The sequence below is a fragment of the Lithobates pipiens genome, unplaced genomic scaffold, assembly GCF_037356315.1.
Source record: "Lithobates pipiens isolate NorthernLeopardFrog02 unplaced genomic scaffold, aLitPip1_a1.2 Scaffold_25, whole genome shotgun sequence".
NCBI classification, from domain to species: Eukaryota; Metazoa; Chordata; class Amphibia; order Anura; family Ranidae; genus Lithobates; species Lithobates pipiens.
In genome coordinates this window covers 172,041,273-172,060,977 of record NW_027507787.1, presented here as the reverse complement: position 1 = coordinate 172,060,977, position 19,705 = coordinate 172,041,273, and the positions used below count along the sequence as shown (strand labels likewise).

Below are 19,705 nucleotides of genomic sequence, written 5' to 3'. Positions count from 1 at the left end.
GCTAAATTAGTAAATAAGTCTAATTTGAAAGTGCAAATATCTTAAAAAGAGTATAAAGTGCAATAAAGTACAGGTGAAGAATCAGAAATTGAATACTAAAGTGCAAAATATATATCACAACAAATACCCAAAGTGAATCGCAAGACCTGAAAAAATACAAAAAAATGAAAAAATATAAATAAAGGTAAAAATAAAAATAAAAATAAAAGTGAAACTAAAAATAAAATAAAAATAAAAAATATTAATGAATAAAAATGAATAAAAAAACTAAAATTAATTAATTAAAAAACACCCCAAAAAAGATAATATAGTGTCCACTTGTCCAAAAAAATCTTCAATAATATAAGTCCAACAATAAATGTTCATAAGGTGACTTTAGTGCTTGTTGTGAAATCTTCAAAGTGACTTCCGTGCTCCCCCACAAGGTGCCCCACTCACCAGAAGAATACACCCCTGCAGGGGTAATTCGCCTTTAAACCAAATTTGAAGAAATCCAGCTCCTTGGCCCGTATATTGTATGATCATTCGTATCCGGAAGGGAATTCCATTTATATCCTTTTGTATCCTAAAGAGATCGGTGTGTGTTTGTCTGTGTTCATATGGGAAAGTTACTTTCCCATATGAAAAATCGTGTCTGAATCGCAATAGGTCAATCTATGCGATTTTAGCAGAGGTCACCGTTTTTTCTTGTACTGAACTAGAGTTAGTGGGTTCTAAAGGATTGTACTGGGTTTTACCTTTGATAAGGAGCCAATATCTTCATGTGGCAGTAATTGGATATACGAGATTATTAGTTGTGAGACAGGTTGGTGTGTTATTGGACCTGCTGGTATTTTTTGGGTTTTTCCACCAAAATACATTTTCTTTTCAAGTGTTTATAATTATTATTTTCCGATAAAAGGTAGCGCCTTTATCCTAAAAGGAACAAAACTGCTGCAACTGTGAAATGTATATATGTAAAAAAAAATAAATAAATAAAAAACTCACTCCAAAAGGAAAGATCCATTTACTCTAAAGTGTTTAATGACCCAGATTTGTTTAAGAGTCTTAAAGAGGGAGTCCGGCAAATTTTTTTAATTTTTTTTTTAAAAGTCAGCAGCTACAAATACTGCAGCTGCTGACTTTTAATAAATGGGCACTTACCTTTCCTGGAGTCCAGTGATGTCGCGCAATCACTAGGCTCTCGGCTGCTGCCGACGCCATTCTCGTGAGGGAATCAGGAAGTGAAGCATTGCGGTTTCTCTTCCCGGTTCCCTACTGCGCATGTGTGAGCCGCGCAGCGCAATGGGAATCATCTGCGCCATCTCTGGGACCCGTGTGTGTCCCAGCAGACAGCGTGCCGGGACAGGAGTCTATGCACGGAAGTGGGTGCAAATACCCATCTTAGACAGGTATCTGCACCCCCCCCCCCCCAAAATGTGACACCGGACGGGGGAGGTTACATTTTTGTGTGAACCTCCAGATTAAGCTCTGGTGAGTTTTTCATCTGCGTGGAGCCCACGTGTCTTCCACTGGCTGAACAATTTTTTGGTGGATGGGACATGTATTACGAGAAACTGAAGGTGCTTTGCATGGACACATAGGGGTTGATTTACTACAACTGGGGAATGCAAAGTCTGGTGCAGCTATACATGGTAGCCAATCAGCTTCTAACTGCTTGATTTAAGAAGGGTACCTCACACACACACACACAAAAAGTGAGATCCCCTAAAAATCCAGACAATTAATCAGAGCATGCAGCCTGTGGAGATAAGTGGAGATAAGAATGTACCCTCCTCCCTAAACCATACCTGTCCTCATGCCCTAAACATGGGGGAGTGCCATAAGGAGGACAAAGGCCTCTTCCTCACAACCTTGACCAGTGGTTTTGGAGGTCTGTAGGTGTTTTTTTTTTTTTTTTTAATCTGAAAGCCCCCTTTAACCACTTCCCGACCGGCGCACGACGATGTACGTCGGCAGAATGTCACGGGCAGGCAAATGGGTGTACCTGTACGTCCCTTTAAATTTGCCGCCCTGCCATCGCGAGCACGCCGCCGGCGGCGCACTCGCATGCCGGTTGGGACCCCCGTGAGTCCAGTTGCGGGTCACGCGGACTCGATCGCAGCGGGCATACCCCCGATCGTCTCAAGGGGCGGCTGAACTAGGAGATGCCGTTGTAAACAGCATCTCCCAGTTCTGCCTAGCAACAAGTGACGCTGATCTCTGCTCCATGTGATTGGAGCAGAGATTAGTGTTCACTAAAAGAAAGCCCAGCCCACAACAGTTAGTAACACGCCCCTAGGAACACTTAACCCCCTTACTGCCATTGTCATTTACACAGGAATCACTGCATTTGTATAGCAGTGATTGCTGTATAAATGACAATGGTCCAAAAAATGTGCCAAAAATGTCCAATGTCTCCGCCATAATGTCGCAGTCACAATAAAAATCGCTGATCGCCACCATAACTAGTAAAAAAAAAAATTAATAATAAAAATGCCATAAAACATCCCCTATTTTGTAAACGCTATAACTTTTGCCAAACCAATCAATAATCACTTATTGAGATTTTTTTTACCAAAAATATGTAGAACAATACGTATCGGCCTAAACTGAAGGAAATTTTTTTTTTTATATATATTTTTGGGGATATTTATTATAACAAAAAGTAAAAAATAATGCGTTTTTTCAAAATCGTCGCTCTATTTTTGTTTATAGCGCAAAAAATAAAAACGACAGGGGTGATCAAATACCACCAAAAGAAAGCTCTATTTGTGGGGAAAAAAAGGACGTCAATTTTGTTTTGGAGCCACGTCGCACAACTGTGCAATTGCAAGTTAAAGCAACGCAGTGCCAAATCGCAAAAAGTGATCTGGTCTTAAGCCAGCAAAATGGTCCGGTCTGAAAGAGGTTAATAAAGAGGGAGCCCCAGATACCAGCCCCCCCCCCCCCCCCTCCTTATATGAATGAATATTGGTCCAAAGTACCACTACTCATTTACAAACAGAAAAAGAATTGTAACCTAGAAATGATCCCTTTAATAATAAAAGAAAAATTCCTCCAAAAAAGTCCCTCATTGTAAATCCATGTCCAATCTCTATGCCCGCCACCTGCTAACTTGCCAAAAGAAAAACTGATGACCTGGTGCCAATGGCCATATGACAGCTCCCTCAGTTCTCAGTCAGCTACTGTATATAAGGGAAAGTGTGGGTGATGCCATTGCTATCCCTGACCCTCTGCATAAGTAGCGGGGCTTCCCAATGACATCAGTGGTCCCTAGGGACACCAGAGGTTCAAGCATCCTTGATCTCATTAAAAAAGCAAAAATTCTAAACCAACATTTGCTATTAAAAAATAAAAATAAAATCATAAGGGTGATATCCAATTCAATGTAAAATCCTAATGAATTAAAAATGACTGTTGTAAATATTATAATTTAATAAATACACAGTATGTATTCTTCTTCAAAATAGATCAAAAGATGCAATTTCTGTCTTTAAATCCTCAATACATACCATTGGTCAGAAGAACCGCCAGCAAAGGTAGCATATCCCCCACTCTCATTTTTGAATGTTAGTTGTTTTTGGTAACCTGCAGAAAGAAAATGATATGTTTTGTATTGTAGTCTATACAAAATTATACAAGTCATAGATAACACAGCACAACATTAAATTCTTAACGCACATATTCCTCCTTACATCACAAACTGAAAACATTTTTTTGCATTTTGGATAAAGTAAGGGAGGGTTATAATATTCCTGTTTTTGTTTTGTTTTTTGCTATCTATGTTGATTGAGAGGAAATTCCCCTTTACTTCCTGTTCCACAGTAAAACTGGAAGCGAGATGAAATCCTTTAAAATTTAGGGAATCCCTGGTTGTCACCAGAACTTGTGCCCCTATTTGGAGATTCCTCCTCTATTCCTGTTTTGAGACAATCCAAAATGTGGGATTTTCATTCACTTTCACTCCTTGTGATAATGGTAACAGGACAAATAGAGACAAAGAATCTCCCTAATGAGGGCATAGACAGCAATTCAACGCTGACAGGGGTTCTAATCCATCTCCACTCTTTCCAAAAGTCAGAAAGTTATGCCTTTAGTTATACTTTAAGCTGCAAGCTTGAACTGTCAAATGAATCTAGATTCTGCTCACATTTTTATACACCTTTTTTTGCAAGTGTCACTATTCTATTTTCAATTTTTTTTTTTATCACAGAGCTGATTTAGTAAAACAAATAAATAATGTATATGTATATATATATATATATATATATATATATATTGTAGCAAGGTGGTACTGTGCCAGGATCCAGGTCTAATAAACAAGCCAGTTCACTAATGACTCATCTCTGTTCTGGGCTTTAAGTAATCACCAGACCAAGGCTCTAGAGCCAGGGGACTCGAACTGGTGGCCCTCCAGCTGTTGAGAAACTACAAGTCCCTTCATACCTCTGCCTGTGGGAGCCATGCTTGTAACTGTCAGCCTTGCAATGCCTCATGGGACTTGTAGTTTTGCAACAGCTGGAAGGCCGCCAGTTTGAGACCCCTGCTCTAGGCTCCCAGTTGGATACGACTCCATCCTGCTGACAGGAGGTCTGGGAATGGGAGTCAGTAGGGCTTCACCTAGGAGAAAGAGGTGAGAGCCAGTGGCTACTTGCTGTACGCATGGAAGTGCTGAGCATCTGGTCTGTGGGAGACAGACCAAGGCCCTAAAGTGTAAGGCCTGAGATGGAGAGCTGCATTTACAAGCCTGGAAGGCTGAAAATCATTTACTTTGGTAGCAGGACTGAAATACTGAATACACCTGCGAAGGAATCTTCTGTGTTTGTTTTGAACTTTCTTTTAAATAAAAGTTTGGCAAAACCAGCTCTGAAACAGGTAAAAGCAAGTTGTGGTGTCCTTAAAGAGCTACATTTGGAGTGAACCCTTGAAAAAAATAAAAAAATGTATATATTTATTTAAAAAAACGAAGTGCTTCTCCAAATATTCATTAAAGTGTTTGTTAACCCAACAAAAAATAAAATACAGATCCTGGTCCCTTAAAGCAGATTAAACAGCACAGTGCTTGTGCTATGTAATCTGCCCACCTCTAAACTGTAAAAAAAAAAAAAAACTGCCACTTCCTGTATCCCCTCGCTATACTCACCACGGAAATCAGGGCTGTTTAGCCTGACCACCGTGCGTGGTCAGAGTACATCCCTCCACCATACGCTGTCTTCTCCTCTGCTCTCACCCCCTCCTTCCTGCCTGTCAGCTCCCTCTCTGTCTGTCTCCGCTCCCCCCCCCCCCCAATCGCTATTATTGAATAAATAATCATCATCACTGCCAGCCCTGGCCTAGCACACTATGTAAGTGATTTAAAAAAACGAGTGTTGTAAATATTGATATTGAGAAGTCTTCAGGCTGGTCACGTGACTCTGTGTCTTCTGTGGGAGGAGCTGAGCGGTCACGTGATCTCCCCGGCTGACGTCAGAAGGAAATCACGTGCCCTCCAGCAGAAACCATACATCTGAGCTGTAAAGTGGCTGCAAGTCACATGACTGGCCTGAAGTAGACATGTGCATTCGTTTTCGTCCGAATGCATTTTCGTCCGAATTTCAGCTATTTTCGTTTTCGTTTTGACAAACGATAACGAAAGCACAAAATCCGAAAAACGAAAGATCCGACATAAATAAATGCTTTATTTTCGTTTTCATTGTTACAACAGTTCGATATAGAATAGGAGATTCGACATGACTGACAACAATCTGTGTCTATAGAACCTGTGGTCGAATGTGCTTAACCTTACCTCTATTAGTCCAAGATTATATAGAGAAAATATTCGACAGAGAAAAAAGATTTGACAGAGACAAAAGATTCTGCAAGTTACTGTCCTAAAAAGTGTTTGGGGACCCGGGTCCTGCCCCAGGGGACATGTATCAATGCAAAAAAAAGTTTTAAAAACTGCAGTTTTTTCAGGAGCAGTGATTTTAATAATGATTAAAGTGAAACAATAAAAGTGTAATATTCCTTTAAATTTCGTACGGGGGGTTGTCTATAGTATGCCTGTGAAGGGGCTCATGTTTCCCGTGCTTAGAATTGTCCCTGCACAAAGTGTCATTTATGCAGGAAAAAAAGTCCTTTAAAATCACTCGCAGCTATAATGAATTGTCGGCTCCGTAATACAGAGAACACTCATTGAAAGTCATTGATAAAAAAAAAAAAAATAAATAAAAAAAAAAGCGTGGGGGTCCCCCAAATTCAATTACCAGGCCCTTCAGGTCTGGTATGGATATTAAGGGGAACCCTGCCTCAAATTTAAGAAAAAATTTGACGTGGGGTTCCCCCTAAATATCCATAACCAGACCCTTCAGGTCTGGTATGGATATTAAGGGGAACCCCGCATCAAATTTAAAAAAAAATTGACGTGGGGTTCCCCCTAAAAATCCATACCAGACCCTTTATCCGAGCACGCAACCTGGCAGGCCGCAGGAAAAGAGGGGGGGACGAGAGAGCGCCCCCCCTCCCTCCTGAACCGTACCAGGCCACATGCCCTCAACATTGGGAGGATGCTTTGGGGGTCTGTGACCCCTCAAAGCACCTTGTCCCCATGTTGATGAGGACAAGGGCCTCATCCCCACAACCCTGGCCGGTGGTTGTGGAGGTCTGCGGGCGGGGGGCTTATCAGAATCTGGAAGCCCCCTTTAACAAGGGGACCCCCAGATCCCGCCCCCCCTGTTTGAAATGGTAAGGGGGTACAAAAGTACCCCTACCATTTCACAAAGAAAGTGTAAAAAATGGTTAAATAAAACAAACACACTTTTGAAAAATTCCTTTATTAAAAATAAAAAAATAAAAAAAAGATTCCAGCGGCGGTAATCCACTCTTGCTATCCAGCGACGGACGGTCATCTCTCCAGCGATGTCTCATCTCATCCAGCGCAGCGATGCTCCATCCTTCTTCTGTCTCCTCCACGGAGACACTGCAGGCATTCCGGCGGCTGACGTTTCTTATATACGGAGGGCGGGGCCACCCGTCACCTGACCCCGCCCCCCTCTGACGCAAGGGGAAACCCGGGGTTCCCTGTGACGTAGGGGTGACCCGCACCCCTCTGATGTAACACAGGCAGGTTTCCGTTACATCATCATTTTTTACACTTTCTTTGTGAAATGGTAGGGGTACTTTTGTACCCCCTTACCATTTCAAACAGGGGGGTCGGGATCTGGGGGTCCCCTTGTTAAAGGGGGCTTCCAGATTCTGATAAGCCCCCCGCCCGCAGACCTCCACAACCACCGGCCAGGGTTGTGGGAATGAGGCCCTTGTCCTTATCAACATGGGGACAAGGTGCTTTGAGGGGTCACCGACCCCCAAAGCATCCTCCCAATGTTGAGGGCATGTGGCCTGGTACGGTTCAGGAGGGAGGGGGGGCCGCTCTCTCGTCCCCCCCTCTTTTCCTGCGGCCTGCCAGGTTGCGTGCTCGGATAAAGGGTCTGGTATGGATTTTTAGGGGGAACCCCACGTCAATTTTTTTTTAAATTTGACGCGGGGTTCCCCTTAATATCCATACCAGACCTGAAGGGTCTGGTTATGGATATTTAGGAGGAACCCCACGTCAAATTTTTTCTTAAATTTGAGGCAGGGTTCCCCTTAATATCCATACCAGACCTGAAGGGCCTGGTAATTGAATTTGGGGGACCCCCACGCTTTTTTATTTATTTATTTATTTATTTTTTTATCAATGACTTTCAATGAGTGTTCTCTGTATTACGGAGCCGACAATTCATAATAGCTGCGAGTGATTTTAAAGGACTTTTTTTCCTGCATAAATGACACTTTGTGCTGGGACAGTTCTAAGCACGGGAAACATGCGCCCCTTCACAGGCACACTATAGACAACCCCCCCCCTACGAAATTTAAAGGAATATTACACTTTTATTGTTTCACTTTAATCATTATTAAAATAACTGCTCCCGAGTAAATTGCCGTTTTTAAAACTTTTTTTTGCATTGATACATGTCCCCTGGGGCAGGACCCGGGTCCCCAAACACTTTTTAGGACAGTAACTTGCAAATTAGCCTTTAAAATTAGCACTTTAGATTTTGAACGTTGGAGTCCCATAGACTTTAATAGGGTTCTAAAGTATGCTATATAGTTAGCTCCGTCGAATCATCTTTATACATTCGACAGACACCATAAGCCTTCCAAGACAGATTCGACCGTAATTCATGTGGATTTTCGGACTAATGCAATTTTTGAACGAAAAACGAAATAAATAAAAACGAATTTCGGGAGTAACTAAATAAATTAAGTTTTCGGATGAAAACGAAATTCCGAAACGAAATATTTTACTCTGCACATGTCTAGCCTGAAGACAACTCAACATGCGTATTTACACTTGTTTTTTTTAAATGACTTGCATAGTGTGCTATGCCAGCCTCTAATAGAGGGGCTGGCATAGACTTAAAAAAAATTGTTAACACTTTAAAGCGGAACTACACTGCATCTGAACATTATAAACCAAAAAAGCTAATTCATTGTTAATATTCAAAGCAAACTCACCCATCCCATCCAGGTCTCTATGCTTTCATTTGCTGAGAAATCACTTTAAAAAATACCCCCTACCATTTCAGGCTGTGCCCATCTTGAATAAGGGCAGATGATTCATGTAACCTTTACTTCTTGGAATCTATCTGCCCTTAGCTCAGGCATGTAGGCAGTGGTGGCAATTTCATCGATGAAAATATTTTCATTGACTAAAGTCATATGACTTTAGTCAACCAAAACAATTCAGATGACTAAAATACGACATGACATTTTAGTCAAAAGACTACGACTAAAACTAAATCTAAATTTGATGTCAATATTAATACTGCACTACCACATAAGAACAAGTAGGGGTCTACTAAGTTGCTGAAAAAAAAAAAAAAAGGCTTCAGGTAATTGCAATGTCATTACAGCTAATCGAGTTTACTGTTTTTTTTTATGAAGTTGCACTTCTGTTTCTCAAAAAGCAATATTTTTGTTTATAAAACTTTGTTTTACTTATGAAGACGTTATATATCGCTACGGCTAAACCTGAGTCTGTAGTGCATGTTCAAACTTTAATACCATAAGAACGTTATTCGAAATTTTTTACTCCAGGAGTAAATAATGAGTTTGGAAATTCTAGAGAAATGCTTAACTACTTGCGGATCGCCCGCCATCATTGTATGTCAGCTGTTTGAATTGGAATACCGATGTTATGGCAGCAGGTAGCTGCCATAACCCCGGTAGCCACCTTAACAGCGGGTGGTCCACTTTCAGATAAAAGTGGTCTCTGCGGCTGATTCGCCACAAGATCACTTTTATCGGGGGGCGGGAGAGGGCCCTCCCCCGTGCTCCGGTCATCTCTGCCGCTTACCAGAGCCAACGATAGTGGCAGAGACGATCGCGTCCTCTCCCCTCAACAGCCTGGAGCCAAGTGAGGGAAAGATGGCCCGACTCGGCTCCATAAAATTGGATGGCGGAAGCGAAGTCAAACTTCACTTCCGCACAATGGTCTTAAAGGGGATTTTTTCTTTGTAAAAAGAAAGACTTTTTTTTATTGCATTTTTGGGTAAATGTGACTCTGAGGTCTTTTTGACCCCAGATCTCACATTAAAGAGGTCCTGTCCTGCTTTTTTTTATATTACAAGGGATGTTACATACCCTGTAATACAACTAAAAGTGAACCACATTGTTTTTTTTGTTTTTTTAAAAGCACAGTGTAAAAATAAAAATAAATAAATAAGAAAAATAAATAAAGCACCCCATCCCGCCACGCTTGTTTGCAGAAGTGAACGCACACACAAGTTGCTCCCGCATATGAAAACAGTGTTCAAATCACAGATTTGGGGTATCGCCGCGATCGTTCGCACGAGAGCAATAATTCTAGCACTAGACCTCCTTTGTAACTCAAAACTGGTAACCTGTAGAAATTTTTAAATGTCCCCTTTGAAGATTTTTAAGGGTCGAGTTTGTCGCCATTCCATGAGCGGGCTCAATTTTGAACCGTGGCATGTTGGATTTCAATTTACTCGGCATAACATTATCTTTCACAATATAATAAAAAAATGAACTAACTTCACGGTTGTCTTATGTTTTAATTATAATTAAATTTTAATTAAATATATATATATAATGTTTGAGTGTTCTAAGTAATTTTCTAGCAAAAAAGAAATTCAGAAAAATAGGCCCGGCCCTTAAAGCAGAACTCAGGGCAAAAACATTTCTATGTTCTCTTTGATGATCTCCTACCTTCACCAACTATTTCATCCATGTTCTTCTGAGCTCTGTAGTTTCTCTGCAATAGCCTGCTGATCTTGCGGAAAAAACATTATGGCCTGGTGATTTCCTGTTTATAAGATGGCTGGCTGCTGTTTCTCCTGTATCTGTATGAGGGACTTGTACTTCCTCCCTGCTCACTGTAGTAGAGCCCACAGAGGTGGTGTCCTCCTCCTCTGCTCCCTGCTCCCTGCCAGCACTCCGCCCACATCCCCCCCATAGCGGCATTGTGATAGACAGTGCAGAGGGAATTGTTCCAATGCTGGTACAGGGAGGTGGGGGCTGTACCGTGAGCAGCGCTCTCACATACAACACCTGCACTGATGAGCACTGTTAAGATGCGTTGGTGAGATCGCACTAATGGGCACCGTTAAGCTGCATTGGTGAGATCGCACTAATGGGCACCGTTAAGCTGCATTGGTGAGATCGCACTAATGGGCAACGTTAAGCTGCATTGGTGAGATCGCACTAATGGGCACCGTTAAGCTGCATTGGTGAGATCGCACTAATGGGCACCGTTAAGCTGCATTGGTGAGATCGCACTGATGGGCACTGTTAAGCTGCATTGGTGAGATCGTACTGATGGGCAACGTTAAGCTGCATTGGTGAGATCGTACTGATGGGCAACGTTAAGCTGCATTGGTGAGATCGCACTAATGGGCACTGTTAAGCTGCATTGGTGAGATCGCACTGATGGGCACTGTTAAGCTGCATTGGTGAGATCGCACTGATGGGCACTGTTAAGCTGCATTGGTGAGATTGCACTGATGGGCACTGTTAAGCTGCATTGGTGAGATTGCACTGATGGGCACTGTTAAGCTGCATTGGTGAGATTGCACTGATGGGCACTGTTAAGCTGCATTGGTGAGATTGCACTAATGGGCACTGTTAAGCTGCACTGGTGAGATCGCACTAATGGGCACCGTTAAGCTGCATTGGTGAGATCGCACTAATGGGCACCTTTAAGCTGCATTGGTGAGATCGCACTAATGGGCACCGTTAAGCTGCATTGGTGAGATCGCACTAATGGGCACTGTTAAGCTGCATTGGTGAGATTGCACTGATGGGCACTGTTCAGCTGCATTGGTGAGATCGCACTAATGGGCACTGTTAAGCTGCATTGGTGAGATCGCACTAATGGCCACTGTTAAGCTGCACTGGTGAGATCGCACTAATGGGCACTGTTAAGCTGCACTAGTGAGACCGCACTGGTGAGACTCAGGTTTTAAAACTTGGGCTATCTTTTTTGCCCCAATTCTGATAGTGTCAAATTTCACCTTATTAAGGATTTACATCTTTTTGCTCGTAGGTTACTGTATAAAGTTATTTTTGACAAACCACAAAACCCTATTCCTTGGACATGAGTCCAAATCTACAGGAAAATATGGCCGATCATTATGCTTTGGAGAATTTGATGGAACTATGAGAGGAGGGACATGCCATGGACGATAATCCCTGGTCAACATCTTTTCCAGGGTTGTCTGTCGCTGGCATTTCTTTCCCCCTCCTCAGTCCTTCAAACCAAAATCCAAACTTTTTCCCTTTCTTAACACCAACCCAAATATTTGGGCGTTTATTCAGCAGACTTCTAAAGCCATTGAAACTTCCACCTTTTCATCCACAATGCCTGCTAATTTGACTTCTCAAAAAAAGGAAGCTATTAAATCCCTTCAGTCCAACACTAATCTTATTATTAAGCCAGCGGATAAAGGTGGTAATCTAGTGATCTTGGAGATATCACAATATGTGACTATGTGTAAAAATATTCTATCAAATAAAGAATGGTATCGCCCAATCTCGAAAACAGTAATTGATAATTATTACTCTCTTTATCGCAAAATTATTTTCCTATCAACTTGGCATCATTGATCTTAATACTTGAAATTTTTTGAATACTAAGGATCCAAAGATTCCTACCTTTTATGCATTACCGAAAATTCACAAAATCTCTGACTAACCCTCCAGGACGTCCAATAATTTCTGGATGTTCCAGTTTAAGTGAACACCAGTGCCCTAATTGGCAGTTATTTATATCCACATGTAATGTCTTTATCATCCTATGTTAAGGACACAATTGATCTACTAAGAGTTATTGAGGGAATTTCTCTCCCTCCGAACTCTTGGCTGGTGGCCCTGGACATACAAAGTCTTTACAACGCAATCCCCCATGATAGGGGTGGTGCAGACTTTCCTAAATGAAAGGGGCTCAACATCCTTTGAATCATTTGTTCTAGAGCTACTTGATTACATTTTGAGACACAATGTTTTTATATTCGACTCTTCCCACTACCTCCAGGTGCAGGGGGTTGCGATGGGGACTAAATGTGCCCGATTGTATGCCAACCTGTACCGGGGGGGATGGGAAAAGGACACCTTTTCCAGAGATGATTTGACACATTTAGTGGATAAAATCATCTCCTGGTTCCGTTATATTGATGATGTCCTTTTTTTTTTGGTCAGATACCGAACTCGAACTGAACAAATTCTTAACTTTGATCTCAGCCATTGACTTAAATTTAAATCTTTGTATGCAATGCAGTCAATCCTCTGAATTTTTTGGATTGAACTATTTCTATTGTTACAGATGGTAAATTGTTTTAATCTTAATTTAGAAAACCCTCTGCAGGGAACAATTCTTCACGCTCATAGCTGTCATCCTACTTCACTCGTAACAATATCCCTTACAGTCAATACTTATGATTAAAGCGCAATTGCAGTGAGGATCCAGATTTCCAACTAGCAGCAAAGGACTTATACCAGAGATTAAAAATCAGAGGCTATAGCCGTAGATGCCTAAAACAGGCTTATAACCATGTTAAGGTCAGGGATAGAACATCTCTGATTTTTTCAACCAAGCGTCCCGATAAATTTGATACAGTTAGAGTTATAACTCAATACTCTAATCAACACACAGAATTTAAAAAAATTCTAAGCAGATTTTGGCCACTTCTTTTAGCTGATCCCACTGCAAAAAAATATATTAAAGAATTTCCTGAGGTCATGTTTAAAAGAGTCCCTTCATTAAGGGATAGACTTGTACATAGTCACTTTGACAACAGCAATCTTAGAGATAAAGAAAGGAATACTGGAACTTTTTCATGTGGTCACTGTGACGTTTGTCAATATGTTGACCACAAATCTAAATTTAAATTACCGAATGGTAAATGGCACTCCATTAAACATAGGGTCACCTGCCAGACACCGGGTGTTATTTATCTGGCCCGGTGTCTGTGAAGTGGTTTCTATGTAGGAAAAACAAAGAGACAATTTCTTATGAGAATTAGAGATCACATTAAGTTTGTTATAATCTAAGTATATTTAAAAATATATATTTTTTGATGATCTCATTGGTTTTATTCTGTGGTATACTTTGATGCGCTGTTTGATGTGTACTTTAGCCCATGTGTCAGAAATTGTGGGCTCTCATATGGGGCTTGGATTTTCGAACACATATCTGCTCTCCTTGACCATTTCGTTTTCCACTGTCACCCACTGCTTTCCTGTGTATTCCCACATTTCTACACCAATTTTCCGTACGGACACCCGGGGCACTGTTTGGCTTTGCTAGTCATTGCCCACTTTGGCGCTGCACTTCCCTCGAGCGGGGGATGCTATACGTAATTTCATACTTCACACAGCCAATTTTGGCTGTGGTCTAACATCTGGGCTCCTTCTCCCCCTTTGAGTCTGTAGGTTGAGTGATTAAGTCTATCTGGTCGGCATTGGTACTGCACTGCCGTGTGACGTTCCACTTTGTTTCCGCCTTATGGGGATTGTAGGCTCAGGGCCTCCTTAGCGCTGGGAGCAAGCGCAATAGCGCCGTTTTGTCCACATCAAGCCGGTGACGTCAGACGCCGGCTCGATGGCAGGGAATACAAAAGCCAGACACAGTCAGTCCTTGCTGCTGTGCCAGAGGACATGACTTATACTCTGTGGGCCAGATTTGTTTGGTAAGTTATATTTTCTACACCTTTCCCTTTTGCTTTAGCTGTTGATGATGGGTTTCTTTGAAGTTGATGGGGCTCTATATATAGATACTTTGCCATAATAGCAGCTCTGTGATATATTATGATTATAGGAATTAAAATATTTATTTTTTACTATTTATTCGGCCATTTGAACTGGTGGTCTTTGCCGGATGGTATCAGTCCCTGCGATATTCTTCTATTATTACCAACTGCCTTACCTCCTATTCTTATCTTATTTTAACCTTACATTTTTATGCACATCTGATATCCAACTGATATCCAGGCGGGATCCTTCAGTTGATCCCTGACTGGAATGGTGGAAACATTGTCTGAATAGCACTGAGGTAAGGAGGTTTTTGCTGGGGGATTATGGAGACACATAGGTCATATATAACTTATAAATTATAACATGTATCCTATTGATTTTTGCCACTAAGACTCGATCACTTTTTGTCACGTTGAGAGAGCTTTTTTACGAGTGTTTTTATATTTAGGCACTAGCACTTCTCTACACACACTTTCACGCTTATTTTCTAGACAAGGCATTATTCAGCCCCAATTTAAAGCTATAATCACTGTTGTTTGAAATAGGCTTTAGTCAAACAACATTTATGTACCACACTATTTTCACTAGTTGAGATACTTAAATTTATAAAATATATATAGTTGGCATATACACGACAATAATAATAATTTTAATAATTTAGTTGCTCTTTTCTTCAAATAATTTAAAGTGACTTTTATTTATTTACATATATATTTTTTCAATCAGTGATTCAGTGAAGATAACAATTTCTCCTCTTCCCTCTCTCCACCTCTCTCTTCCTCTTTTTCTTTTTTTCTTTTTTCTTTTATCTGCTTTGGGTGGTTTTTGGATACATTTTATGTAATACATTTTAGGTGTGTTGCCCCTGTCTTTTCCGTCTGGTGGAGGCCCCTTTTTTTCCTGTGATCTCTTATAGGCCCTGCGGGGGCCTCGTGGCTGCACTTCGCGCCTTTCCCCTTGGTGAGTCCCCAGTTATTTGGACATGGTTAACGCTGCATCAGATTTTAGGACTACCTTTGAATGAGGAGGATGTTATTTTAAAAAAGTCTCTGGCCACAAACCCATCTATTTGATGAAAAGGGTAAATATGGGATATGTGTTTTATGTCCTTATCCATTTTTTTTTTTGATAATTCACTATAATAAAAATTATCCATTGTTGTATTAACATAAATATGAAAAAACCCCTGAAGAAGGCCATTATTTTTTCTGGGTTGAAATGCATTGGGGCATTTCCATACATCGAATGGCTTTTTAAGTGAGAAATATGGGAACGCTATGTTAAAACATTCCAATTATTAATTGTTATGTAATATGATTGTTGTATCTTTCAACAATATATGCTCTTTGCGTGTACCAGAGACTATATTTTATTGTTGATGTAATAATTTCTCTGATGTACGATGATCTTAATGTTTTGTACTAATAAAAATGTATACTTTTTTAAGTAAAGATGTTTTGCATCTCTCAAATTGCTGCTAAAAAACCCCATGGGGAGTTTCTTCTTGAATTTTCTTTGTTTCACATTTATGTGCAGCGTCTATAGACTTTTTTGTTTTTTTCCTCATGCCGACCTTTACTTGTGTCATATGCTGATGTAAAGCGGCATTACCCGGCTTTTTATTTTTCTGTATTGCAGCTAGGGATGTTCTCATATACCATACCAGCAGATCACAAAGCTGAATATTTCTAATACTGAATTACAGCAGAGTACAGTGTGTATAATAATATATCATTATGGGATGTGTCTAAAGTTCAGTAATGAATACATCAAGCATGTAAAGGCAATATGTTTATCTGCTGCTGTGGCTGGAGAAGAGAGCACATGCATGCTTTACAGTTATAAGAATTTCCCCTGTCTGTGTCGTGCTCAGTAGTGTGGCTGCAGAATGAGAGGCGTGATATATGTTGAAGTGGGCTTGTTCACATTTACATGTACAGGCCTAGTGTACCTCCCCCATTCATTACAATTTGTAAAGCATGAAGGGAAATGTATTTTTTTCAATCCAACTTACCTTCAACTAGATGATCCAAAAACTTCTCTTTGGTTTCAGATGTGATTTCATTGGTACTTTGCAGATATTCAAGGGAATAGCAATATCTGGAAAGTTTAGATACACTCTGCTCCCCACATCCATCTGGTAAATGAATTAAACTCTCTAAATTAATGATGATGTTGCCCATGATATCACCTGCCAAAACAAGATTGTATTAGTGAGGGAAAATAAAATAAAAAAATGTCCTTGCAAAATGATATTACAGTATTTGGTCCTCACCTACAACAATGATGTGAGCACGTTCAGTTCCTGGAATCAGCCGGTCTGGAATATTTAAGGTATATGATACTTTTTGGGTGTCATCTGGTATAAAATGAGAAAAAGGGAAATGGGGTGAACAAGAGAAAACACTAACACACTAGAAGACGTTTTGAAAGCAGATTGGTGATTTTGAGTTATAAAACACATGTAGAAAATAACATTGATGTCTAACACTACATAAGAGCAGACAATATATGTTAAAGGTAAACTTCAGACAAATAGCCAATTACAGTACACAGATGAAATCCATATATAGGAGGTGTTTTATTTATTGATGTTTACTAACAACTACAGCTTGTTATGGGACAAGGAAAGGAAAAGCAGCACACTGATGAGCCCATCTCTGTCACTTCATTTTCCTCCTATCAGCATGTTCCTCGTTAACATGGAAGCACTGCAGCACACCTGAATGGCTCCTTGTTCTGCTTCTACCTTTCCCAACACAAGCTCTACTGCACAGAGATTTGAAGACAGTAATGCCAAGTAGCATTTAACAAAATACATGTAACTATGAAATAATGAATTTAGAGCTGTGTCAGCCTACCAAGAGTCAATTTATGGTGTTAGATGGTCGCAATCAGTCTTTTTTATACCCTTCAAAATAGAGTATAATTGGCTAAACTGGTGCAAGAGAGTTTCTTCTCCCCGCATAGCTTTCTATGCTGTGCTATGTACATACACATCTGTGACAAAAAGTATATATTTTTTTTAATACTGAGGTGATGCTTACAAGAAGACTACTATTTAATGTCTGTAGCACCCTGCTATTTAGGCAGGGTTGCTAGTAAATTTAGTTTGCCAGGTGGCTAATTGATAGACATTCAATTCATTCCCCTCTAATTCTGGAATTGCTGCACCTTTTCTCTCCTGTCACTAGGTGGCACTGTGGCTGGTGACATTAGAATGGCAAGGGGCTTCACAAGGTCAGAGTATGAATGGAAGGGGCGTCTCAGCCAATTGGCAGGGGTTTCTTTAGTACCTTGGCCTGCTGGAAGAGCCTATTTATGTGGGTGGAGTAAGGTGATTGGGGTTCTGTGCCACCTGGATGGCTGTCTTTGTGGACATGCGTTATGTCGCCCCGGCCTGCTAGGCTGGAAGCCCAAGGCCTGCCCCAGTGACACCTGGCTTCTAGGCTGCCTGAGGCCTATCCAGGAGCAGGAGAAGCAGCATAGGGTTGGGACTGCAGGATTGGAGTACAACCAAGTTGAGAAGATTAAGCCGGACGGGGAACCAGTTGTAGTCAGAGGTAGTAGGGAAGCTGTCGCCACTAAGGGGCCATCCATCTTACTACCAGAGACTACAGTGAGTAAGCTTGAGCAAGTACCAGAGCAGTCTTCTCACCACCCGAGTACAGTGAAAAAGTGGGAAAGCTTCAGCAAGTGCCAAGCCAGGGACCCAGCAGGATAGAGGGGGTGATGCTTGAGGAGTATACAGCGGGATAGCTGTGGAAGAGCTCAGGGGGATCCAGTGACGACTGGAATCTGGAAGTCTAGTGAGAGACTGGGAGCTCATTGAGTGAAGATCTACAGAGAAATACTGTGGGATAAGAAACTGACTTTTCTGTGTTACCAAGAGTTATGTACAACTACCTTTTATTGACTGCTGCAAGATTAGTTGCCATAGGAGACGGCGGTCCTACCTATACAGAAATGTTATCCGGCTGGAGGCCTTTCACTGTATAGCTGTCTACCTATAGACGTCTCAGAGTCTGCCAGTTAGCATTGCATCTACTCAAGGGTGTTCTGGCCCTAACCTTCTCTCCCACAATTCTGTTAAGAGACAATAAATCTCTTATTCGCATTCAAAAAGTGACTGGCGCCCAACATTTCTTCTTGCATTACACCCACCATGCCTGGTAACCTACTTTACAAAGAAGGATGTCAGCTCTCCCTGACTCTGGAGGTCACCATTAGGCCTCTAAGGTCGGGGCCCTTGCTACATGTCTTTGCCTACTTTTGGCCAATGTATATAAGAAAACAAACAAATGAATTGGCATGCTTTGGAACTGAAGACAAAACATTGGCTCAATGTTACCATGGTACTTTAGATTACATCAATATCATGAAGAAATATTTTATTATTTTATTATTAAGAGCTGTCGGTTTTAGTGTTTGTCGTGGTGCAAGAGAGAGACTGGGGGGTATTTCCCTAAAGAAAAAAAAAACTCTTTTAGCCTTGGTGTGTTACAGCAGTGGTCATCAACCCTGTCCTCTGGGTCCACTAACAGGCCAGGTTTTATGTATTACCTTGGGGAGATGCAGACTAGAATACTGCAATCACTGAGCAGCAAATGATATCACCTGTGATGTATTTCAGTTATCTTGCAAACCTGGCCTGTTAGTGGGCCCTGAGGACAGGGTTGATGACCACTGTGTTACAGGATGTGGCACTGACACAAGGGTTGTTGTCATCTGGAATCAGAGGACAGATGCAATCGTGGCTCCTTTGGGGGTAAATGCTACATTCACAACTGAATAAACTCACTAATGGGTATATCCACTGACAGATAATGCTTGGACAGCTCCGGAAGCATCTTTAGCCACTTTGAATAAAGACACTGCTTGCTTAATTTAATTGAACCTCTCTAAATCCCTAAACAAGCCCACTAGGTTTAATCCAGCATTGAAAGAATACAGTACTATATACATATTTATTTTCCTGGATAAGAGTAGGGTAGGTTTAGGATGTTTGACTAGTTTCTATTCCTGTCTCTGTCCTACTGCAAACATTCACACTCTGTTTGTCCTGTGACCATTATCACTGGAATCGAGAGTGAGAAAAAAACTCTAAAATTTTTAGTGATCGCTTGGTCGGGAATAGACATGGTCACCTTCCTGATGTTCTTAGCTCCATCGCTCAAGCCAACTGACCTGAACCTCTAAGCAAATTTTATTCATATACCATGATGGTTTCACAATCGACCAATCAAGCACAGGCATTCCTTCAAACAGGAGGGGTTATACAACCAATGAACAATGACTATGGACGTCTCTGGGTGGGGGCAACATGTACGATCTCTCACCCCCTGTCCCTGTAAGCTATCTTCAGCTAGACAAAGGAAGCTTGGGATCATGAATGCTGTCCCCAACCATAACAAATTCAAAGACTCACATT

General features: G+C 41.1%; 1 protein-coding gene across 1 annotated transcript in view; it reads right to left on the bottom strand.

Moving 5' to 3' along the window:
* The window catches only part of LOC143930663 (alpha-2-macroglobulin-like protein 1), a 177,732-nt gene that overhangs the window by 50,859 nt on the left and 107,168 nt on the right, over positions 1–19,705 (bottom strand). Inside the window, exons 23-25 of the mRNA XM_077455162.1 lie at positions 16,550–16,633; positions 16,289–16,465; positions 3,495–3,570 (exon numbers count right to left, since the gene is read on the bottom strand). Coding sequence (XP_077311288.1) covers positions 3,495–3,570; positions 16,289–16,465; positions 16,550–16,633 — 337 coding nt within the window. The remainder of the gene's footprint in view (positions 1–3,494; positions 3,571–16,288; positions 16,466–16,549; positions 16,634–19,705) is intronic.